The 25,596-nt window shown below is 39.9% G+C and overlaps 1 protein-coding gene and 1 long non-coding RNA gene across 4 annotated transcripts in view; one reads left to right on the top strand and one right to left on the bottom strand.

Moving 5' to 3' along the window:
• ADAMTS3 (ADAM metallopeptidase with thrombospondin type 1 motif 3) overlaps nucleotides 1-25,596 on the bottom strand; it is a 267,417-nt gene that overhangs the window by 231,250 nt on the left and 10,571 nt on the right. For all 3 annotated transcript variants that reach the window (XM_045056232.1, XM_011281725.4, XM_045056231.1), the window contains exon 3: nucleotides 14,336-14,745. In XM_045056232.1, the coding sequence (XP_044912167.1) occupies nucleotides 14,336-14,745 (410 nt within the window). The remainder of the gene's footprint in view (nucleotides 1-14,335; nucleotides 14,746-25,596) is intronic.
• Nucleotides 8,243-24,801, top strand: LOC123385044. The gene is made up of 2 exons (XR_006597014.1): nucleotides 8,243-8,504; nucleotides 23,913-24,801. It is a non-coding gene; the product is annotated as an uncharacterized LOC123385044 (long non-coding RNA).

Raw genomic sequence — 25,596 nt, 5'->3', positions numbered from 1 at the left:
AAATACAGTGAACAAGGGAATAGTATCAGAGAAGTATGCTAAGATTAGATTTTATAGAACACTGCTTCCCAAAATGTAGTGTCACCTGGGAGCTTGTTAGGGAAGCAAACTGTCAGGCTCCTATGCAGACCTGCTGAGTCAGAAACCCCAGGTGACACCAGGAAATCCATGTTTTGACAAGTCCTCCATGAGATCCCCATGCCCGCTAAAGGCTTTTAAACAAAGTTCATCAAATTTAGAAAGTTCACTTCAACTCCTATGTGGAGGATGAAGAGGGGCAAAACAGAACAAAAATACCAGTTAGGAGTTCACTATACTATCCAGGGAAGATATGACAGTGTTTTAGACCAAAGTTGTAGCACTTTGATTTAAGAAGTAGATTCAGAACATGTTTTACAGAAAAATCTTAAGACTATGGATCCGATGAGAGGGATGAGGAAATAAAAGGAATCTAGCATTTTTGGTGGACTACGGTTTTTGGACTAAGAAATAGTTACCCAGACTTTATGGAGAAAATCATGTAGTCATGGCTGTTAAGGGTTGATCTTCGGCCCTTTTAAATCTGAGATGGCTTTTAGACATCCAGCTGGGGATGCTGGGTAGGCAGCAATTTACACAGACAAGTCTGGAGCTCAGAGGAAAGGGCCAACATGTGGAGTCATCATTGTATAGATGATATCTGAAGCCATAAAATCAGATGGGACCATCAAAGTTCAGAGTATAGATACAGAAGAGTGTGGCCAAAGCACAGAGCTGGTGTAACTGGTGTATGCACACGGTGCAAGGTTGACTCATGGAACTTAAGGAGAGAGATGGCTCCAGACTGTCAAAGCACAGGACAACTGAAGATCTTAAGGCCTCTGTGTTGACTCATAGCCCCACCACCAGTTCTTGAAGGCAAAGTGGCTTTAGAACCTTACAAGCACTTCTTCTTACTGGCTACTAAATAATTTATGAGCATCCACTTCAAAGTTCCACTTACCATCAGGAAATCTTTCCATGAATCAGAGAAGGAACCCAAGGATCAGACATATTAAGGTGGCTTATCCATATTCAGATAGTTTCTATACTCTGCCAGAACATGATCTGGGGATGGCACTCACTGGTGCTTCCAAAGAACATGTAGCCTCCAGACAAGGGGACCAAGAGAGGAAGTTGTAGCTATGCACAGTTAATCTAATCTGGGACTGACCTATGCTGAGTCAACCTGGCTGGGATTATGACTGGGTAGTGGGCTAGGGCCAAGGTAGTACTACAGACAAAAAAAAAAAAAAGTTGTAATTCCTTACCAGAGAAAGCAGGTCAGTTGGGAAAAACCAGTATCCAGTATCATTGCACACAGACATGGAACAGTTGAGTTATGGAGTCTGGCACTAACTGAAAACTTGTTAGAAATGCAAACTTTTAGGGGGACCTGGGTGGCTCAGTCAGTTGAGCGTCCGACTTTAGCTCAAGTCATGATCTCATGGTTGGTGAGTTAAGCCCCACATCGGGCTCTCTGCTGTCAGGGCAGAGCCCACTTCGGATCCTCTGTCCCCTTCTCTCTCTGCTCCTCCCCACTTGAACGCTCTCTCTCTCTCTCTCTCTCTCTCTCTCTCTCTCTCTCTCTCTTTCTCTCTCTCTCTCTCTCTCTCTCTCTCTCTCACACACACACACACACACACACACACACACACACACACAAATAAAAACAAACATTAACAAAAAAGAAATGCAAACTTTTGGACCCCTCCACAGACCTGCTAAATCAGAAGCTGAGGTAGTACCAAGCAATCCATGTCTTAACAAAGCTGTCCAGCAGATGCTGGTGCCCACCGTGGTTTGAGGCCCCTTGGGGAGAATAAGGATTCTCAACTTGAGGTGCATATTCCACATATGCAACACATGAAGAGCTCTTCCAGGGAAAGACATCAACAGAGCTGGTACCACCTTCCTGTGTTGAAGAAACTTTGTAGGTACTTCCCTCACAGCATATCCAAGGGAGAGTCCCTTTTGCTCTTAATATTTTATAAAAACATAACTATATTTCTCTCGATACACACACACATATACACATGTATATGTAGATGTATGTGTATGTATGTACGTATCTATGAATATACATATTTCTCTTTACATTAGTTATTTCCACATTTTATTGGAAGTCAAGGGAAAACATCTCCCAAAACTATAATAGCTTGGGTTGTGATAGTTGAAGTCTTTGGAGCCTTCAAGAACACAAGACTTAGTCGTAATGGATTAAATATAAATTTTAAAAAATAAATAGGAAAAGCATTAGAATAAAGCAACCATATCTCAACATTTGGAAAAGTAACACTTATATATTCAGTTTCTACCCCAGACCATTGTTAACGATAATGGTCAAGTAGGATGCTTTGATTTCTTCCTTTGCCTGGAATGCACTGTCCACAACAAACTTAGTTATAGAGTCATAGAACATCAGTCCTAAAATGAATCTCAGAAGTTCATGGTCAATAATTCCCTAATTTTAGGTCCCTGAGTCTGTAGAAACCAGTGGAGGCAGTAACAGAAATCTGGGAATGACTATCACTGTGTTACAAAGCTGAACAAAATGCTATAGGTTCTAAGAATGAATATCTTTTTATCAGAAAGATCACCGAAGATCACACGGAAAGTAAGTTGTACTCGTTGGCAATTCTGACCAGCCAATTTTGTATGTTTTTATTATTAACACATAGGAAAAATGATTCATTACTTAATAAACAGTTTTCTGGCTTACATACCATTTCAAAACATAAGGTCCAACAGTTGGAAGAAAAAGAATCACCGATCTAATTCAAACCCCTAGTTTTTAAGTATGGGAAGGAGAAACAATGTAGTTCCATATATATAGTCCTAATTTTAAAACATTCTCATAGAGGCGTATGTTTCTAAAATTTTTCCAAGCATAGCACATAAAAAGAGGCCTCCCCCCAAATTTTAGATCAATAGTTCAAGTCTAGGACAATATGGTTCAGAATCTTACGAGTCTAGGTTTGGTGCCACAGTTGAAGTGTAAGGTAACAATGACATGTGGCTGACCAAACAGAGACGGAGATCTTATAGTGACTTAATTATATCTGGATCCACATCATTCTTTTTGGTCTGTTTTCTTGTCCTAGCAGCCAGTTAAGACCATCCTCGGAGCCAGGTATGAAAAATAAAGGAGTGTATAAAACCAGGCAGGAAAGCAGAAAATATTGGCACCCTCTAAAGCAAGATCAAGTATCCCACAAGCTTAAAGGAAGTATTAGCCCAAGATTCTAATCACTATGTTAAAAGCATCCTGTTTCACAGATAACGCTAAATGAAACTTTTCCCACTGGGTCTGGGTTGCTAACATTTGCAGAATCTCTCACTAAGTGCTGTTGTTCGTTTTCTCTTGGGCTTCAAGTGCTCAGACCGGGTCCCACTATGTTCATATGACACCCCAGCATCTAATAGCACAGTCTTCTCAATCTATAACAATCTTTCACTTTTAGGGACATCACCAGACAGAAGTAGGCCTTCAAGAAATCTATTACGTTTTAAACTGGAGTTAAAATCAGCTGATCGAAAATTCACCAGGACCCCAAAAGTCTATTTTGATAATGCCACTTACACTGATGAATTTTCAAAATGAATTTTCTGATAGTTGGAGCTAGAGACCCATCATGCCACCTTTATCTCCATTCCCTCAACTGCCTCACAGAGTTGTAGAAAATGCATATACTTTGCTGTGTTTTGTTTTGTTTTAAGGAATACTCTGGACTGGAAAAAAAAATTGATATAAGAAAGCATATTGACCGCCATCACCTAATAAAACAGATAAGAAATGAACAAGATTGGCAAGGCTCTGAACAACAGTCTTATATCACCTAATGCCATAGACCTCTTTATCACTATCCTAAAAAATGTATCACTCTGAGGTTCAAAATATAAATATCTTCCCAAAACAAAAAGCATGAGAGGAATGTTAAAATTATGACTTATGCCTGGTTAATTCCATTCTAGCCGGAGTATGGGCTATATCACGTGACTAAAGGGAAATTTTCCTGAAGCAGTTTCCTGCATGGTAGGTACACTGAAACAGCTGAGTGGTCATCTGCATAAAACAAAAGTATTACAATAATAATAACAATAGGAAGCCAATCGTGGATGCTTACTACATCTTTCTCAACTCTGAAAAACCTAGTAAGTGGAACAAGGTGTCTTTACCTCATATTTCTAAGTAGAACCTAAGAAAGGACTTCCTCTGTCTGGCAGAGCTACATATAAATAAGACGGAGGGTAGTGAGTTTCCCATCCTTAGATGTCTTCAGGAGGGCAAAAGTTAGAGTATCTCTCAAGAGCTGATAATAAAGGAGCCCTGCTTCAGGTGGAGAAGGTGATGTGAACGTTACAGGATTTTCACCAAGGTATTCACTTCAGAGAAGATGGAATTTTCCATAAATTAGGTCACAGGCTGACTTGGCCACCTGCAGTATTTATTTTGCGAACTAAAACCATTACTAATATTATGAAATCACAAAATATCAAGGACAAATAATTTTAAATTGATTAAAGAAGGAAAAGGACGACAGTAATAATCTTCAATTTCCTAAGCACAAGGCTGTGTGAAAGATGCCCTAACAGTCTTGGAAAAGCCTTGACATGACGTCCACTTTACTGAAGGAAAGACACCTCCAAAAAGTTAAATCACTTGTGTAAGGTCACAGGCTGGTAGGTGGCGGAACGGGATCTGGAGTTAAGTCTGTCTGATTCTACCCTGACGCCATGCCCACTCTTGCCATGAGCCGTTTCCCTCAACCATTTCACACGTGTTGACATCTGTCACCAACAGTAGCTACATTTTTCCAAACTGAACTGTTTCATAGTATCATAACTCTAAATAGCTTAGCTGGGGTTCCTCTTCATTGGTGTTTATCAATTTCGTTACAAAACTCCTTGTAAGCATTTTATAAAAGTAGGCTATAACAATCTAGATAATGCTTTTCAAGGGGCGCCTGGGTGGCGCAGTCGGTTAAGCGTCCGACTTCAGCCAGGTCACGATCTCGTGGTCCGTGAATTCGAGCCCCGCGTCGGGCTCTGGGCTGATGGCTCAGAGTCTGGAGCCTGTTTCCCATTCTGTGTCTCCCTCTCTCTCTGCCCCTCCCCCGTTCATTCTCTGTCCCAAAAATAAATAAAACGTTGAAAAAAAAAATTTAGATAATGCTTTTCAAAACATATCAGGCTATATATAATGTCCTTTTTTTTTTAACATTACTAACTCTGAAGTTAGACCTCAGTGCACTTATATATCCCTTTTTCTTTAATCAATAAACTAGAATTTTCAGAAATGTATTACAATTATGGAAGATTTGAACTTGTTTATCAAAGGACTCACAAACCACACTAAGACTAATGATAATGTGTCGATACATTTACTGTAGTCTGGTATTGCTTAAAAATTAATCAACTCTTTTGAAAATAATTAAAAAAAAACACCAGGTGATCAAAGTCCCTTGTTTTAGAGACAAAGAATTCCCAAAGTCTGACTACCTGAATAAAAAGTACAATAGATTTTCTATCCCAAAATTTTTTGCAATTTCACTGCTGTAGACTAACAACAATAGGTTACAACCTCATTTTTCAATTGTATTTCTGATTAACACTGTTTTATTCCAGCAGTGTTAAAAACATACAAGTCAATTCAAGTCGTTCATTTTTGTCAACAACCCACATTGTGAGAGGCACATTTAGATAGCTTGGGGTAATAGAACTGTCATGGGCTTTGTTGCCACTAGACCCACATGCCAATATAGCTCTGCCACCAACTCTACGACCTACCATCAAATTCTGTCACTGGTGTTTAAATCAAAGTATTTTATTAAACACTGATTTTCTCTCCCTTTTCTATGGCTTGCCATAAAGATGTGTGCATATGTGTTTATATGTGTGTATCTGTGCATATATATATTTCTATATGCACACAAACACATATATAGCTACAGAGTACAAATACTATAAATGATACAAGATAAGATGAGATTTAATATCAAATATAATGCATCTATTCAGTTATTTTTGTTTTCTTTTTTGAGACTTAAGTCAAGCTGATCTAATTACTCTTTATGCTCAAATTTTTTACTTCCTTTTTTAAAAAAAAAGTTGTTTATTTATTTATTTTGAGGGGCGGGGGGGGGATGAGCAAGGAAGGGAAAGAGAAAGGGGGAGAGAAAGAATCCCAAGCAGGATCCGTTCTGTCAGCAAGGAGCCCGATGTGGGACTCAAACTCACAAATTGTGAGATCATGACCTGAGCCAAAATCAAGAGTCAGAAACTTACTCAACTGAGCCACCCATCACCCCATCAATTTTTTTTTACTATCTTTATAGTAGTGCATTGTAAACAAATACAGTTAAATCTTGGTTTGTGAGCATAATTTGTTCCAGAAACATGCTTGTATTCCAAAGCACTCGCATATCAAAGAGAATTTCAAGAACCATTGGCTCCGTTATGATCATGTGACATTCGGGACCAGGTACTACTCATATTGCAAGATATTGCTCGATCATCAAGTTAAAATTTATTAGAAATGTTTGCTTGCCTTGCAGAACACTTGCAGAACAAGTTACTCGCAATCCAAGGTTTTGCTGATACCACTAAAATGACATTAGGAACACTCCTTGGAGAATGAAAAGAAGTAGAGGATATGAACATAGAGTAAATATAATAAGAAAGTGAGGAAAACATTTCAGATGGAAAAAATAATAGTCTTAGCAGGAAGCTTCCTAAATGGCACAATCACTGATCAAACTTGAAAAGTTGAAGAACCTGGACGAAGATCTGAGAGTCAGATTTTTCAAAGTCAAATTTCATAACCCTCTGGGATAAAATTTAGGGAACAAATTCTAGAAAAAAAGTGACTAAGAAAAAAACCTCCCTAAACTCCACACAAAAAGGCCTCATGACTTCATGACTTTTCTATGAAGAAAAGCAACATAATTAAGGAACAAGAATCTTGCCCACCTTCCATCCTGAATACCCATGCAAACTTGCTAATCTCAAAGACACAGTCACTGATGTATGCTCCTTTTTCTTTCTCCCTTTTGTATCGTCTGGTATTTGGATTAATACTGGCCCTCCTCTGTATTGGTTTTATATGTTACAAAGTTCATGAAATCAACTTCCCCTTTTCCCCTTTGTTCTTAGGGCCATCACAGGTGGACCTCCAACAAGACCCCTATGTTCCTCAGAGGCTCCTCCTCCTACCCATCCCGTCCCCACCATCATCAGGGATCACTGTAACATAAATGCTCACCTTTCCAATTCTCTTGTTTCACAAACATTGCTTCCTCCAAGAAGCCTTCTAACATCCTTCCAGGCAGAAATCATCGTTCCACCATCCAAGCTCTCACATTTCATCTGGTCTAGTCTTACAACATATAAAACTTTCTGCCTTGTACTTCGGTTCTGCTTTTGCACATCTTATTTCCAGAGCCCTCGGGAGACAAAGGCTATTATGCCTGATTTCCCTCACTATTTACCACCGCAATCGGTACAGCACTTTACATACCCCAGTGCTTCAAAATGCTTTAACTTGGGATCAGTATTCCTGGAAGCAAAGATTAAGTCAAAAGAATAACACAGTTTCTTCAAAGTTGAAAACTTTGAGGCTGGATTTAGTTAGCAAGAACTCTGACCTCAAAACATGATTATGCACAAGGGCATCATATCAACACCAGGATGTCCTTTTGTTCTTGTTTTATGGTGATTTACTAGCAGAAGGTACTTTCAGATGTGGTCAGCACTATTTTCACAGGTTTAAGGCATGTCTTGACTATCTTCAAAAAATCTGTATTAGAGTTTTAATGAAGTCATGGTTGTCAAGACACTGGCAAGAAGAAGAAGCATTACTTCCCAAGCTGACAGCAGAAAGAAAAAGTACCTCTGCTGCTGCTTTTATTTTGTTTGTCCACGTCTGTCCACAGACAGATTTGCAGCAGTATCTTTACATTTTCCCCCGATTTTTTAACTCCTCTTTAAATCTTATTTTTTAAAAATTTGCTACACCAAAGTGAAAGGACATAAAGTAAAAACAAATCATAATCAAAATGATGTAAAGCAAATAATCAGCACTGCACCAGTGATATTTATATAGAAAATTGAGATAAAAATGGAGATGAACTACAAAAAGCTATTATAAAGAAATATTTTTTAAATTTAAAAACACTTCTGATGTTTTTTTTTTTTTTCCACTTCCTACTTTATTCCAAGCCCGCGTCCTTGGATATTCTTTGTAGAAGATCAACTAAATCACACAGGAGAAATAGAGCCAAAAAAATCGGGAAAGACTTGACATATGTATGATTTTCGACTTATGCAAATCAGATACAAAATGTGAAAATGATCAAGGACGATGCCAAACCTTGCCTCTTTCCCCCGGATATGCACACTGGCTGCCTATATATCTGAGAAAGGAGGCAGAGTGGGAGATGTACCCAACCATGCACACCTGGCATAAGCGGGGACACACAACTAAGGTAAGTAAGTACTGTCAGCTCCCAAAGGATCACAGCTTAACCAAATCTCAGGAAAGAAGCAGTGAGGCCTGTCGGGGTACTGGTTCTCCCAGACTAATTGAACTCGAGAACGTCCGTCCATTCTTCATTTTGAAAGGGGCCAGTGTCAGCTGCTGTTTTTGTCCTTCTGTTTCTGGAAATTAAACGGTATGGGGGCTTTGAGCTTTATCTAGTCTTGTATTGCTCAAACAGCCTGGTGTAGGTGCCCAGGGATAAAACAAGGTTTCAGTCCTTTTTTCCTGCAACCTTCTCAGGTCTCTGAAATCTGCATGTAAACCATAAACATACAGATCTCCCCCGTGTCCCATTAAAAAAAAAAAAAAATGACACCTTTCATAGACATGTTCCCAGGGAGGTGACAGGCCTTCAGCCATCAGGTTCTTCTCATAAAAGCAGATGTTCAAATGTCAGCATCTAAAGATCAGCCCTCAAAAACGCTCTTTTCTAAATCCACTATAAATAACTAGAGACTTGTATCTGTTTTTAGTATCAAACATTTGTTTCATTAGATTGAGCTGCATTTACAATCACTGGTCAAATATTCTTAATCCCAGGCACACTGGCTCATAATACATTTTAGATAGACTTTTTAAAAAGTGCATCTGCAGCTAGACTTACTGAAATAGGCCTGGCAAGAACATGTTTTTGAGGGGACCAAATCCCAAAGCAAAAGTCTTAAGGCAGGAAAATCTTTTCTTGTTTAATTTTTTTAATGTTTATTTATTTTTGAGAGAGAGCGAGACAGAGCACGAGCAGAGGAGGGGCAGAGAGAGAAGGAGACACAGAGTCCGAAGCATGCTCCAGGCTCTGAGCTGTCAGCACAGAGCCACGAAGCACGAAATCATGACCTGAGCTGAAGTCTCAGACACTTGACCGACTGAACCACCCAGGAGCCCCATTAAGGCAGGAAAATCTTAAGGCTATTTTCTTAATGGTTTGCAATTGTCCTCAAAGACTTCATCTGGCCATTCCCCAAGTCTACAAAAGATAAAATGCCATCATTATTAACCAGATGTGACTATCAGATAATTAACCAGATGTGACTATCAGATATTTCAGGAAAGGGGTACCATTTATGGTTTCCAAAGTGTTAACCTCAAGCTTCCAAGACCCTCTGCCCTAAGAGTGAAGATCCCTGTCCGAGATCTCAGGGAGCCTCCAAGTGGTCGGAAGTGAGGAGGAGTCAGGAAGAAGAGACACCAGGAGAGAGTATCTCCCAACTGTGTTTCAACCAGGCCTTTCCTGAGCTTATCCGTTTTACCCATTACTTTCTTAGATAACCCCTAGTGATTTCATTTGAAGGAAGAATTCCAAATGTTCTTCTGAAATGCTGAAAACTTCTGTCCTAGATACACTCCCTTGATCATAAGCCCAGCCCACAAGGAAATCACTGAGCTGGATAACCCAGGAAAACCATTACCAGTCAGCTCTTCCACTCCCAACTAGTTCCCTCTGATGATAATCCAGGGGAATTAACATAGCAATATTGTTCCAGCAAGTCTAGAGAAATTCAGTTTCCTTATGTTATGAAATACATGAAATAAAGCCTACTAACCAAACAACCCTTTATTTTGGCACATTTATAGACCACAAAATATGATTGTGAGCTGCCACTGCTCACAGGGGAGATTTAATGGTGTTACAGAATAAATGCCAGGGCTCTGTGGAATAAAGAAATCTATTTTCAGCTGAGATTCTCAGCCAGAAGTGTCTTCCCACTAAGAAGTGTGTGAAATTTCAGAAATGTAGAAGCAGAGAGGTAAAGCACGTCAACACCCTCTAGCCAAAGACCACCAGCAGCACATCTGTAGTGGACAAGCTGGGTTTATTATATGTTGCATGGAGGGAGAATGCACACCAGAGGGAACCACGAGCATTTCAGTAAGAGAGCGTTAGAAAGAACCTATTAGCAGGACTCAGGCCTCCGTTGGGTAATTTGGGGGAAGTCTAGAGAAGCAGGGCTTTGTTCTCTATTGGACGCTATCAGAAAGCAGGGGCAATTCAATGACTAAACATCTCAATAGGTCTTACCTGTAAGTAGGATAGACTAGAGCAGGAAAAAGCTATAAATGGTAAAGAATCAGTAGTCACTCACAACTGATCATCTTGCAAAGAACAGGAAAAGGTCACACTAGTCAGGAACAGATATTATTCTCGGCCACACTGGGTAAGAACCAGTGTCAATTCCTTTCTGCAGAAGACTCTGATGCTGATTTCAGAAACCCAGAGAGTAATATATTAGTTACTATGCATATCTATGTCTAGATCGAATTCTAGACATTGGCTTTGGATAGTCACTCAAGGCATTTTTCTGTCCTCTTAAATAACACCTATATTAAAGTACCTTTCCTGTGATCATTTCATATAGTTACCTGGGATAGGTAGACTATACCTTACTATTTCAGTCAAGTATCTGATGTCCAGAGGAGTAAAAACACCTAAGTGTCATTGTTGCTTTGTAAACTATCTGTGGTGAAGAAACCATTTTCTTTCTCCCAATTGGTCTTGGACTATTTTGTAAAATACAACAAAAATTAATTACTAGAAAAATTAAATGATAAAACGCAAAACACAAGACCCATTTTTATTTTATTATCAGGCCCAATGCAAATACAATAATTGTCAAATTGGTATAAGAGTTTCTATATATATAGTCTCACTTTTGGTATTTCTCTTTTCACAAGCCTGAGTCTGTAGACACACTTTGAGGACCATTGGTTTTTAAATTAAATTAAAGCATTCTTTACTACAAACTAATTCTGAGAGTGAGGCCCATTTCAAACTCACATAGCATGCCACAGGTTACATAAGAGAAAAGAGATGTAAGGCGTTTCACTCAGAAGGCCTTGCTATAGAGCCCCTAATCTTAGTGAAAAATAAATACCTATGGCTGTTTCTTATAGGCAACAGCTTGAAAGGACACATGTAGAAAGTCAGATCACTGGAATGCCATCTGAAATCAACATAACCAAAAGGATTACACTTCTAGTCCAGGTAGAGCTTCAGTAGAGACTTAACTATATACTTGCTGGGCTGGGATTTTTCCATTGGTCGATTATAATCAGAGCCTCCCAGGGGTACCTGGGTGGCTCAGTCAGTTAAGCATCTGACTTTGGCTCAGGTCATGATCTCACAGTTCGTGGGTTCGAGCCCCATGTTGGGCTCTGTGCTGTCAGCTCAGCGCCTGGAACCTGCTTTGGATTCTGTCTCCCTCTCTCTCTTCCCCTCCCCCACTCACACTCTGTCTCTCTCTGAAAATAATAAACTTAAAAAAAAAATATTTTTAAAAAATCAGAGCCTCCCAGGGCAATGGCTTCATAGCCTATCAGGTTAATCCTCAGGCATCTACGTTATCTCAGTATCCCAGCTTCCCTTTCTAAGGCCAAGAAAGGTCAAGCTTAAATCCCTTCCTTGCCAGTTAAAGGGGAAAATGGGCTCAGGAATCAGCCAAGTTTATTTACATTCCCTTCAATTAAACTTCCTACTTCATCTCTGCTAAGGGCTTATCCCATCCAATGCAATCCTGCAATTCTTTGAATTTGTCCCCAGCTCAATAAAGTGGTCCTGGTGTTATCCCTCCAGTCTGGTGATGTGCTCTCCGCGACCCTGCTCACTGCTCTTCCTGCCCTCATCTTCTCTCCTCCTCCTGGCACATGGCTACTCTGAGCTGGAAACTCTAGAAAAGGCCTCATTTCACATACCCACATCGTCAGCACTGCCTTCTCTGCAGGCCAGACCCACCCTTTTCCTGGATCAAGCTGAAGGTCTGAGCCACTTATCTCTGGCTCAAAACTCTGTCCTATCCATAAACTCTCTCCAGAAGATATTTCCCTTAACTACAATTTTTCAAGTTAAACACGACGCTACTCTACATACATATGCCAAATATTTTGACACTTAAATTCTATGGCAAATTTGACGTCTTTGAGCTGTAGGATGGTAACCATTATTCCTTTCACCATTTCACAGTGCCTAGAATAGCACTCAGCCCATTACTGGCTCCCACAAATATTATTTAATTAATTAACTGATGGGTCAAATAATGGAACAAATGAATACTTGCAATGTAGTACAGACACGCACTCAACATCCATGTATACATGATGTTTACACTGTATCTTAAAAGTGAGAAATTAAAGAATCCTAATAATTAACATTCATTCCTACTCTATATTTTCCTCTTCCTTATAACAATGTGTTATTGCCCCAGATTCTGTCTCTGTGATTAGATCATTTGACTTGTACAGTAAGAAAAACACTGATTTCTCGGTCAGGTTTAAAAATGCTTTCTTTGCCTTTTTACCTTCCTTAAACTGATTTTCAAGCTAATATCCCACATCTCAAATCTTAACTAGGAAAATAAAAAGTACACACTTTTTTATGCTAGAAAACTAAAAAATAACACTGAATTAAGTTTTACACTCAATATATTTTACTTACAAGTATTATAAAACAGTACCTTTTATATAACTTATTTTCTTTTATATCTTAGTAGTACTGAATCAAGCTCTCTCAATGAGTTACTTTAAACTTAGTCCTCTAGAAAGTGTTTATTTCCCAGTCAGTAACTTCATAATTCCCATCTATTCAACCTTTGTGTAGAATGAGAAGAATTTGAGAGATTCCTTATGCCTTCAGACCCCAGAATACCACCTAGCACCAAATGTGAGCATATATATATAGAGATCCTAACCTAATGGAATCCAACTTGAAAACATGGACCTGTTCTATTCAGTTTTCTGTGTGGGCTTTTAAAAGCCTACAGAACATCAGGAGGCAGTACAAGACTGTAGAATAAAAGCCTAAAACAATGACCTAACTAGCATTTGATAAAACATATGTATCATAACTCCTCTGGGTTGGGCCGATGCATAGAACAAACAACAATAGCAAAAAATTAATGGTATTGTTGGAAGACGAGCCAAGGTAGAATAATCACAAGCAGGAACACAAGGAATATTTTGAGAACTCCCAGAAGAGTGACAAAACAAAGGGAATAGCTCTGAACTCCCAAGAAACAGCAGCCTGGCCACCATAGACAGAAAAATGGTTGCTTTTTTGAACAAAGACTTGGAGTCAACTGTGGACGGAAGAGGCATAAACACTGACACACTTTTCAAATGGCATCTGGAGATACAAAACAAATAAAAATATTTCACATCTGCGGGGTATGTACAGAAGGGTCAGTTACTACTGGCCTCAACAACAAAACTGAAGGGTAATATATGGGTATTTTATTTGAAAAAAAAAAAAAAAAAACTGATTCAAAGCCGCAATGCAGAAAGAACTACATCTCATGTTTGTAAAGTAATGCTATTTGAACAAATTCTGACAAAGTATCTGCTCATTTCCCATGTTAGCATTCTGTGGGGAAGTGAAAGAATGCATTCAAAATACTTTCTTTAAGAAGATATCCAAAGTTTCCACATAAGAAGTGAAATACTATCATTTTGGAGGAATCTACATTTCTTTAGAAAATTTTCATAATGCTTTGAAAGAAATAAGGAAATAAAATTCCCCAAAGTAACACAAGTGAAAATATAAGCAAAAAAAAAAAAAAAAAAAAAGATAAAAACAGGTTATCTTTTGTTTCTTGGAATAATGTTGTCTTCATGTCAAAATTAAGCCAACGTACACATCTTTGACAGTAAAATGCTTTCTAATGCTTCTTCCTGAACTTAAAATATAACAATAAGACTTCCTTTCTACCTCTACCTACTAAGCCACCCTGAAACCATGCTGCACTCCCTAACACCTGCAAACACACGCGCACAAAAGGGAATAAGTCTTACCAGACCATCACAGTTGCTAATGGCAACAGAGGTTCCTGGAATGTCCATGATGTCACCAACATAAGCACAGTTAGTCTGCAAAGGCTCTGTTTTCCAGATTCTTTCTGAAGCATTTCCTGCTTGATGATCATTATTGGGGTTGGTTATATTCCCAGGCACCAGAGAGGTCTCATGCCATTCCACAACAGCCCCAGGAGCTACCAGCTGAGTGTTGCGCTTTAGTCGCAGATGAAAGTCTCTTCCGAATGCTGTGATGTTAAAGAACAATTGCTCAGAGTTGGAAGACACGTCCCTCGTTGACCTCTTTTTGTGATTTGCAGAAAGAATATGGGAGAGATAGTGTCCTTCAAAATCTGTGCTGACTGGAGTCACCAGCTCATACTCTCTCTGTCTCTTTAATTTTGGTAAATCTGTAGGGTGAAAAATAGAATTGTAGAAGCCTGTGCAACAAGAGAACACAGGAGGACAAAACATAGGCATAAAGTGCCCACCTCACAAGACTGTACCTCAACTTGCAAAATATATATGTTCCCGAACCATCTCCTAAGTATGAAATTTTGGGAACTTAAATCATTTCTCAAATATATTTCTGTAACTCTGTGTTCAATGAATCATTTTATTTTAAAAAATGTATTACAATGTGAATATTCATATCACATTACATGTTTGAGGATATAATAAGTTTCCATAAACTATATCTGGCTTGCTTATAATCAAGACATGCTCCCAATTAATTTATTACAGGCACAACTGACACCTGCTACAAATGTTTAACAAACTTGTTATTATGTAGAGGAAATTTTTTGATTGTTTTATTTTTTCCCTTTAAGACTCCTAAAAGTATTATTGATTAAAATAGTAACCTTATGTTGCATTTACCATAGGCCTATACTTTATACACTGTAGTTTATGGTGCTGTCGTTTACACATATTTTTTCTATCATAACAACCCTAACAATCACACTTCACAGGTGAGGAAACTGAGATTCAGGAAGTATGTGTCCAAGGTCAAGCAACTGTGAAGCTCAGATATGAATCCAAGTTATACTCCAAAGCCCATACACTCATTCTGCTACATTTGAGTTGTGCTCCATAAATCACAGAACATTTTTAGAAAATGAGAAGAATGGGTAAAAAAAGTAGAAATCATAATCTAGAAATTGAATATGGAGATGCGGGTTAGTTAAGAGCAAATGGCATTGTCATTTTGCACCATATTCCTTATGTGGGACAGATACTTGTTTTTTGTTTTTGTTTTTGTTTTTTAATTTTTTTAATGCTTATTTATTTTTGAGAGAAAGAGAGAGAGACACAGAGCACTAGTGGGGGAGGGGTAGAGTGAGAGGGAGACTCAGAATCCAAAGCAAGATCCAGGCTCTGAGCTGTCAGCATAGAGCCTGATGCGGGGCTTGAATTCACAAACTGTTAGATCATGACCTGAGCTGAAGTCGGAGGTTTAACTGACTGAGCCACCCAGGTGCTCCAATACTCATTTTAATATGGATGTGTATTTGGGGCCTACCTTACTTTCAGCATAAGTGACCACCTACATGTTAAGCTTAATTTCACAATTGCCCTAGTTTAGCCAAATGTGCTATGTCTGCTAAAATGAAAACATCCTTGAGAAAGATAGCACATTGAATAAACCACTTATCCCTTACTAGAAATGATTCTGAAGCAAAAGACCATGGATACTGGAAGAGAAGATGAGGAGGACAAAGATTTTCGAGAAAAGAAGGCAAGCAAAATCTGATAACAGAAGTTAAAAAGCTCCCCACCTTCATGATTCTAGCCTAAGACCAGTCTTGCAGTGTGTAAAAGTACCCTGAAAAAAATGATATGATCCACAAATACTTCTCACCTAGAGGAATTGCGTGTATGTCATCCAATAAATGAAAGTGTAATGCCTCATAACTGAACCTACAACCTATGATCTGAAAGTATCCTTACAGAATATTTTCATTGTTTTCCTGCATTTGAAATACTTCAAACAATGTATAAAATACCAGAAGACAAATGAAGGTATTTTGCAACTTGGAAATTCTTTGAGTGCATGTTTGTTATCATTATGCCATTTATAGTGACCAATGTATTTAAACAAAATATCCTTCTTTATCAAGTGCACAGATCAAATGACCCTGCTGTAAATATTTACTAGGCAGAGGAGTGAGGACTGTCATATCACAGAGTAAAGTGAAGGACGACTCCAATACTGGCAGCGACAGCACACGATCCCTGTTTCGTAGGCTCTATCACAGCCGAAGACTTACGTGAGGCATCAGCGTAAGCACAGACCTAAAGATGTGGCCTCTCTTACAGCCAAATCCATGGGGAATACTTTTGTCGCTTCTGGTTTATAGAAAGAACTCTAAATTTTATGGAATAGACTCAAGCATCACAGGAGCAGAGTGATGGAGGGGACGGTTTCCTCAGTAAGCGATGAATCAGGCTCTTGGATGGGGACTGACAAAGCCTGTCCCAAATTTAAGTTTCATTTCCTTAAGGACGAGAAACTTCCCCATTCAGCTTGCTAATTCCGATGTCATCTAATACAAGATTTTGTACATGCCAGGGTCTCCTGTCGGTAGGATCTGTTTAACATGTATTAAGTTAGTGATGCAGGTCACCAGAGAGCCTTTGCTTTGTCTGTGCTGCGACACTCTAACTCACAAGACAAACTACCCAAGGCCCAGGGGTGTCTGGCTGCACAAGTAATCCCAGTTATAACTCGTTCTCTAACCATGTGTTTACTCTTTCAAGGGAAGGAGATTTCCCATCTCCACTGAAGGGAATTCACACAACCAAAGTCTAGACAATATACTGATGCCTGGATTAAGTGACCGGACCACTAGAAAATTTAGGGAGAATTCAAGGAGACTCCTCCACACCCACGAGGACACGCAGAGCCACAGGCTTACGGCAAACCATGCATCCCAGACTCTCTGGGACAGTTCCATTTTTCCACTGTCAGACAGTATGCTCTGCATTTTTATTCAAAATAAAGACGGCCTATTTCTTTAGAGCCTTGTCTTCTCTGATGCTAAGTGACAAATCATTCCAAATATGCATACATAAGACACACTGCTGAAATTAAACCTGCCATGGGTAATCCTCCAGTTGGGAAGTAAGGTAACCAAGGGAAAAGATGCACTCAGTAAACCCTCAGGCCACCATCCCCCTGGACAGTAGCTGGCAGAACTGACAAAGGAGCTACCAGGCTACCTGCCTTTATTGGCAGGATAAATACTGGGCACTGCGCTTTATGCTCAAGACTCTCCCATCCCTCATTCTCACAACAATCGCAGTAGGTAGATGTTATTATCCCTGGGTTACAAATGAGAAAGCAAGCCCGGAAGGCTTGAAACATAGCAAGCAAGAAGCCGAAGGAAAATTTCAATTATGAACATTCTGACTGAAGACCATGCTCCCGTGCTCTTACTCACTTCAGAATAGATGGAACATCTTGCTGCTGATTTCTAATTTAAGATCTGACTTATAAAGGAAACCCACCACACGAATGACAACGTCTTGTCTACTCGCAGCCAGCAAACCAATTTTTCCTCCAGCGTAGCTTCAAACATTTCTGTAAAAGGCTCTCAAATCCTCCGTCTTTGGGAGAAAAAAGGGGGCGGGGGGTGAGGAAAGCTCAGAGCTATCAAAAGTATTTTAATCTCAGATTATAATTACACAAGCAAATTAAATTATATCCAGTGTCAATTTACTAGAATTAGAAATGACACACTTCATAGGTCCAAATACTTCCACAAAGCAACACAGCCTATGGTTAAGGAAGGAACCACACTGTCGGGAAGCAAGTTAAGTCAAAACAAAGAACTTTGCTTTCTCTTAGGCTCAGTGTCCTCAGGTGTTACCTGGAGGCTAGTAATAGTTCCAACTTCACAGACTTAGAAAGAGGTTTAAATGAGATTATGCAATTATGCAGAAGATGCAATACATATTAGCTACTGTTAAATGTAAGTTGGCTACACATGAAAATATTGCCCATGTGCAATTTTAAAATGTGAAACTATACAACTGTCAGCAGAGATGGCTAAGGGCCACAGCAACAGGTATGTAAAGGTTTTCGTGGGCCATAAATTCCACAAGCACAAATGGGCAGAGCCACTATAAAGCCACACTGTGGTCACTAGGTACCCAAGCAGCGCTCAGATGCAGTGAACCTTCCCCAACCGCCTGGTGTCTACACACACATGGTCCACCTCCCTCCAGGTGCTGTGGATGAGCTGTCTGTGATCTTACCCAGGAGCAAATCCTCCAGTTGTGCACCGTATCCTAGCCCCTCTGGCCTTTGCAAAAACAATTTCTGCAACTGTCCTCTCTTCTTTCCTCATCAGTTTCCCCACTTCACTAGATCATTCCCACCATCAAACTAGTAAGCTGCCATCCTATCTCCCATCTTTAATAAAAACCCTCTTGATGCCACAGTCCTCTCTAGCTGATACCCCATCACTTCACTACCCTTCATAGCAAAACACTTGAAATGACTGACTACAACAGATGTCTCCAAGTCCTGTCTTCCCATTCCTGCTCTTCCTTAAGCCTGACCCAATTAGGCTCTAGAGGTCACTAGCGACCCCATCTTGCTGAAACCAATGGCCAAGACTCTATCTCCTTACTTGCCGTATCAGCAGATTCTGACCCAGCTCATCTCTCCTTCCTTCTTGAAGTATGTTCTTTCTTTAGCTTCCAGGACATCTTCTGGCTCTCCTCTTTCCTCAGTGGTCTCCCCTCCATCCTCCATGATTGGCTTAACACCACAGTGCTGCAGGACCTGGTCCATGGACTCCTCTCTTCTGCATCTACCCTCCCCTGCATGGTGAATTCATCCCATCCCATGAGTTTGAGAGTGCCTTCACAATCCTTCATCTCCATCTCCGGCTTCATCCATGGGCCCCTCTGTTGTCAACTCCATTGCCTATGGATCCTCTCCATGTAGACATTCCCTAAGCATCTCAACTTAATATTTCCAAAAGTAAACTTCCTATGTCTCTCCTCCCAAATCAGTAATTGACAACTCTATCCTCCCAGCTACTCAGAACAAAAACTTGACTAAACTATCCTTAGCTCTTATCACCTCACAAAACAAATCTTTCAACAAATTCTAATGACTCAGCCTTCGAGATGTCTCCAAACACTGACCATAGCTCACCACCACCCCTGCTACCACCCCAGTCCAAGCCAGTGGTCTCAGTTCTGAATGTGCCGCATACCTGTTCTCCTTGCTTCCACTCCTCCTCCCCTTTATAAACTATCCTCAAAATAGAGCTAGAGTCATTGAAGTAGCAAGACAAGGCACTCTTCTCAAAATCCAACCCAAAGTAAAATGGGTTTTACTCTGTCTCACAGCCTGACACTGAGAATACTCACATCTCAAGGTTACTCACTGTGCTTGCTCTCCCCTGGGATCTCCTCCCGAGGTGACCTGAATGACTCACCTGTCCATTCCTTCAGGTTTTTGCTTTAATGTGGCCCTCTCAGTGAGGTGTGTCCCGTCTATCCCCTTAGCCATTTTACTTTTCTTCACAAAACTTGTCAGTATCTGACATCCTATACTTGTTTTCATGTTTACTTATTTATTGTTTCTCCCACTAACATATAAGCTTCAGGAGGGTACAGATTGTTACCTGTTCTCTTTACTATTGTTCCCCAGTGCCTAAAATAGAGCCTGAGGTCACTCAATAAATACCTGTGAATGAATGAATGAGAGCCAAGTTTGAGCCTGAGGGTGTACCTAAAATTAGAATGTACCATCTTTCATCTTTTCCCCAAATAGTAATTTACCACCAAGCAAAGACAGCCAACTACACAAGTTGTCATATACTTCTATAGCCAGAATTTTGCTTGCACACATTGTATCTATTTCTCACAACTCTTGCTGACCAGTAAATCAAACATTTCATAGTATCTAGGTCTTATATTTAACCTACTAAGGACCAAAAAGTAGATCTAACCATTAAAACCGACCTCCTGGAGTGTAGACACAGAGACCTTCAGACTTAGAAGCAAGCAGCAGGAAATCAGTCCCACTCCGCAATCCCTTTAGATATTCACAGAATATCTCTTCAGGTCAAAAAAAAAAAAAAAAAAAAAAAAAAGACCTTGAAAATCATCTCATCTTTGCCTCTTTCTTACAATAAAGGCATCTCAAGTAGATTGATTTTTTTTTTTTTAAGTTAGAGGTGGAATGCCTTTAACCTGCTCCTGTTCTCTGTGAAGAGAGATCCTTCTCTGACTCTTCTGGGCCTCTCCATCCCTTGCCTCACCCTTCTCCCCACCCACGCCCCTACCCCACCCCCTCACCCCAACTCCCCCACCCCACTTCCTGCCTCATGAAGAAGAGTGATGTATATGATTGATAGGTCTCGGAAAATAAGAAGTTTGCAAAGCTCAGAGACTCCCTCCTCCCTCCTCGCTCTTCTTCCGGGTAAGGATCCTGATAGGAGACACATTGTCTTCCACCTCAGCAGGGGTGAGCCCTACCCTAGCCCAGGGGGTCCGACACACTCTACCCAGGGAGCACACTTCCTATCAAAGTGAGAGCCTCCTGTTCCCCCAGCCTTATTTGCAAAAGATATTTTTACTATATCTTTGTATTTGCTATTTCTAACCTGTTCCCTCAAGCCAGTAAGAGGGGTATGTTTACATTCGGGATCTCCTCAGAAACTCTAACTACCTTTAAGAAAAAGTGTTGTCACGTCTTCACTGGATGACTAATCGTAACACTAACAATTCTTCTTGTCAGAAAATTAATTCTCTAAATTCCTCATTTGAGAGTTTAACTTGATGCCTTCTTCCTCTTTGTGCTGAATGAAAAAGACACATTCTGGGGTGTGTGTGTGTGTGTGTGTGTGTGTGTGTGTGTGTGTGTGTGTGATAGTTGTATAGTCTGTACACACGTACAAATATTAAACATAACCTACAAAGTATTTCAGGAGGCAATCTGTGTTTCATATGCCTGAAGACCTTTTAACTGATCAGACTTTCTATTTTAATGTCAACCACGTTAGAATTTTCTAATCGTTTCAAAATTTTTATCATTTCTGAGACTTTGGACACTTTTAACACGTGTCTGTGTTTCAGCCAAGTATTTGCACATAATGGGCAAATAGTAAATATAGGTTAAAAAAAAAGAGGCACTTCCCTCAAACTGAAACTTAAACATATCAGTTCTCTGTCTAGAATAATGTGTTGTCCCCTCTCTGCACCCCTAAAATATCTAAGCCAAATTTCTCATTTTCACCTAAATAGTCAGCTTGCCTTCCTGACTTCACTGTTTCTGTTCATGATGTGCTGAGTCTCGGAAAGCCCTAGGCTAGAACACTGACTTTATTTCAACTCTCCCCTTACCCCCAGCCCCATTTAATATCATTCTAGTCCTCATGATTTCTTCTTAGAAATTGCTCTCAAACTAATCCCATCTCTTCCAATCACTTTAAGTCCTCCTTGCTCTACACTGCAAACCAACAAGGTACCGAATCCAAAGTCCCGGACATAATTTCTCACTACCAAATATTATATCAATTGTACCAAAATACTGTCTCAATTACTGCCAGGAAAACTATTTTAAAGTCCCACATTTAAAAGGCTTAAATTCTACTACCTTCTACCTTTGTGATTTTGGTCATTCAAGACTTTCTTGTCAGTGCTCATCTGTAAAAAGAGAATAACAGCATCCCATTCATAGATTCATCAAAATTAAGTGGCCTAGGGGCGCGTAAGGTGGCTCAGTGGGTTAAGAGGCTGACTTCAACTCAGGTGATGATCCCATGGGTCCTGAATTCAAGCCCCTGTCAGGCTTTGGTGCTGACAAAGAGCCTGGAGCCTGCTTCAGATTCTGTGTCTCCCTCTCTCTCTGCCCCTCCCCTGCTTGTGTTCTGTCTCTATCAAAAATAAATAAACATTTAAAAAAATTGTTTTTCAATTAAATGGCCTAATCCAGAGCGGCTCAGTCAACATTAGGTGTTAATATTGCTATGGTGTTCTCTCTCAATAGTTTCAATGCCCATCATTACATCAGGATAAAACAGATTCAGAAAATTGATAGCTGTTTTCCATATTAGACATGAAAATTGCCGTAAAGACCTCTACTAATGAAATCCTCTCACTTCACAAAATAAGAAGCTGAAACTTGAAGACGGGGTAACAGAACCTAAATCAAAGCTGAAGTGTCACTGAAGGCCCTCCGCGCTCTGTCCCTAACTTCTTTGCAATATCATCTCCCGTATTAGCCTATTGAAATATGCTAATGAGCTCACTATACCCAACTTAATCATGCCTGCCTTTAAAGTTCTACTCAACTGTTGGCCCCCAGGGAAAGGACTGCGGCTTTCTATCTATACAAATCCAACCGGGCCCACAGGGCCTATCTCAAGGCCCATCTCTCCCAGGAAACCTTCCCTGCTATCTTGTCCAGAGTACAGACTGACGGTCTAAGTGTCTTAGATCTCATTGTCATGCTTTGTCTGGATAAAAGTTACAAAAATCTCTATGGGTGAAAAGTTATATGCTTACATCATGTCCTTTCAGAGATTTTAAGTTCCCTGGGGCACAGGTGTGGCATCTTAACTATGCTTAAATGTCCCCAGCATACAACAGTCTTTGGAGGAAAAAAAAAAAAAAATCAATGGCTATTTTTGGGAAGGTGGATTGAGAGGGAGTGCTTTCACTGTATGCCATTGTGCCTGTGATCTGGGATCACCTTAATACCTTCATGTATTCAGTCACAGAAGCTCACAACTGAGGACAGGCAGCTTGGTATCTGTCTATGTGTTGTGGAATGATACCCAAACATCTCCTAGAGATTACTAAAGGCCCCTAGCACATTTCAAAGACCACACTATAGAACAGTAAGAGAACAAAAGCATTCAGTAGCACAATCAACATTACAAAACCTCAAGTGACTACTGTACAAAGCTCGCCCATATCACAGCAATCTTTAGCTAATCTAATTAAGCCCAAGCTACAACTGGTACACAAAATATTGGAGTACTTGTGGTTGATGCAATGTGGTTTGAGTTCCCAAGCAAGGAAGGGCGCAGGGAGGGTATGATGGCTGAGTATTAAAGGTCTGGAGTCGGAAAGCACTGTGTTTGAATTCTCATTTCAAGCTGATGCACATTTTGCCATCTGCAAGCAAATTATGAAAATTAAGGCTGACAGGTTGTCAAATGAGGGTAATACTGGGCTCAAATAAGGTGGTAAGGCACATAAAAGGCTTATACCAGCTATTAAGATTTTAATAGATGAAAAATTAACTGATGTTATTATCACTGTGACCATTGCCATCTAGCTAGAGCTATGGAAGTTGGAAGTGAACTGAACATTCTTTCCACCTGCCAGTACCTCTCAGGCCTCACCCACCTCTATTCCCGCCCCAGTCTGGTGTTTCTGATACGGTTAGAAGTAATCTCCAAGCTCCATGTCAACCGAGGGCCTGAAGTTCAGGCAAGCTGTAAGAACCCATACTCTATTACCCTACCCAGATGCTGAGATTCTCTCCCAAGAACTGGTTGATTACTATAAAGAGACAGTTCACATAGGCAATTTCCTTTTTCAGGTATAAACTTTCAGTATGCAACAATCTGGCCACAAGAATGAAATCGAATAAGCATTTTCAAGATCTGCTAAAGAAGCAGCTCCAACAACAACATTTCCAAATCCTGAGCTGCGGGTAGAAGAATGACTTTCATCAGAAATGACAGGAGCCAGCTGCTCCAGGAAAGATGTGAGCAGGGTGATGAGTGGACGTTAAAGAGGGCACCACACACTGAAGGGCTTCCCAAGGCTGTAAACACAAACAGAGAAGGGGACCCATCTTCATTCAAAGGCAACTAAAAGTTAGTTGTGACACATGCTAAACTTCTGAACACAGCCAAATTCTTTTCCTCACTTCATCTCCTCTAGGCTCTTATCACCGCAAGCCGGAGAAACTCTTTGAAGTCTTTTATTTTCGTTGCAAACCTACTTTCACAGTCAAACATTTTTCATCAAGCTATTGGAGGGGAGAAAAAAAAAAAAAGCTTGCTTTTTTTTTTTTTACTCATTAAGAAAGAACAAATAGTTGTGAACTTAAAAATTCTCCTCATTTTTTTTAAAATCTGGCTTTTTCATAAATATTTGTTGCAATTGCACAATGTTTATGTTCAAGAGAGTCACTTAGGAAAGAACAGCACATTCTTTGGTGTTCCAGAACATGACACCAGGTAAAAGAAGATCTTTGAAGAAAAAAAAAAAAGTGAAAAAAAATGTTTTAAAGAAAAATGTCCAAGTATTTTCTTTGTTTGCTACATCTTAAAAGGATCAAATAATCAATAACAGAATAACAAATAGAGGAGTCTTTTGGTTTTTGTGTTTTTTTAATGTGAGGCCCCAGTGCCAAAATGTTAACATTCTGATCTTAGCTTTAAAGAAGGACGTCTTTAAAATAAAATATAACGTCTACCGGTTATATTTATCATCACTGGAAGTTTCACAGACTCAAGAGCTGTATTAGACATTCTATACATTAATGTTTCTCATACGTCTCACAATTTTTTGATAGATAATACCTTGAAAGACTAATATTGAGCCTAGAATTTAAAGCCAGGAAAATGAGCATTTGTCCCCAGGGCCAAAAGCTTAGGAAAATATGACAGATAAGAAACGTGAATAGCATTTTAAAGGTTTTCCCTGAAGCTTCCTTGTGGTGATTATATTTTCCAAATCTAAAGTCGTCTGGCTCACAGTATGACAAAGGTATGAGAAAACTGGGACAGTCCACTGGGCCACTCTAGTAGCTTCCTATTGCTGTTGTAACAAACTGCCACAAACTCGGCCACTTGAAACACAGTTCTGGAGGTCAGGAGTTCTCCTACAGTTATCCTACAGTTCTGGAGGTCAGGAGTCTGCAATAGGTCACATGGGTGTTCACAGGGCTGCATTTCTTCAAGAACCACTGGGAATAATCTGTTTCCTTGACTTTTTCCAGCTTCCAGAGGTCACCTGCATTCCCTGGCGTATGGTTCCCTTCCTTCATCTTCAAAGCCAAAAACATCAGACCAAGTCTGTCTTTTGCTGCCATCTCTCTACTTTTGTCTCTATGGTCTCCCTCTTCCACTTCTCAGGACACCCCCCAATAATCCAGGATAGTCTCCCTATTTAAAGGCCAACTGGAGCACCTGGGTGGCTCAGTGAGTCAAGAATCTGACTCTTGATTTTGGGCTTAGGTCATGATGTCCTGGTTCATGAGCTCCAGCCCACAT

Source organism: Felis catus, chromosome B1, assembly GCF_018350175.1.
Source record: "Felis catus isolate Fca126 chromosome B1, F.catus_Fca126_mat1.0, whole genome shotgun sequence".
In the NCBI taxonomy this organism is placed as follows: domain Eukaryota; kingdom Metazoa; phylum Chordata; class Mammalia; order Carnivora; family Felidae; genus Felis; species Felis catus.
Note: the sequence above shows the minus strand (reverse complement) of the source record. Positions and strands in the feature narration are given on the sequence as shown.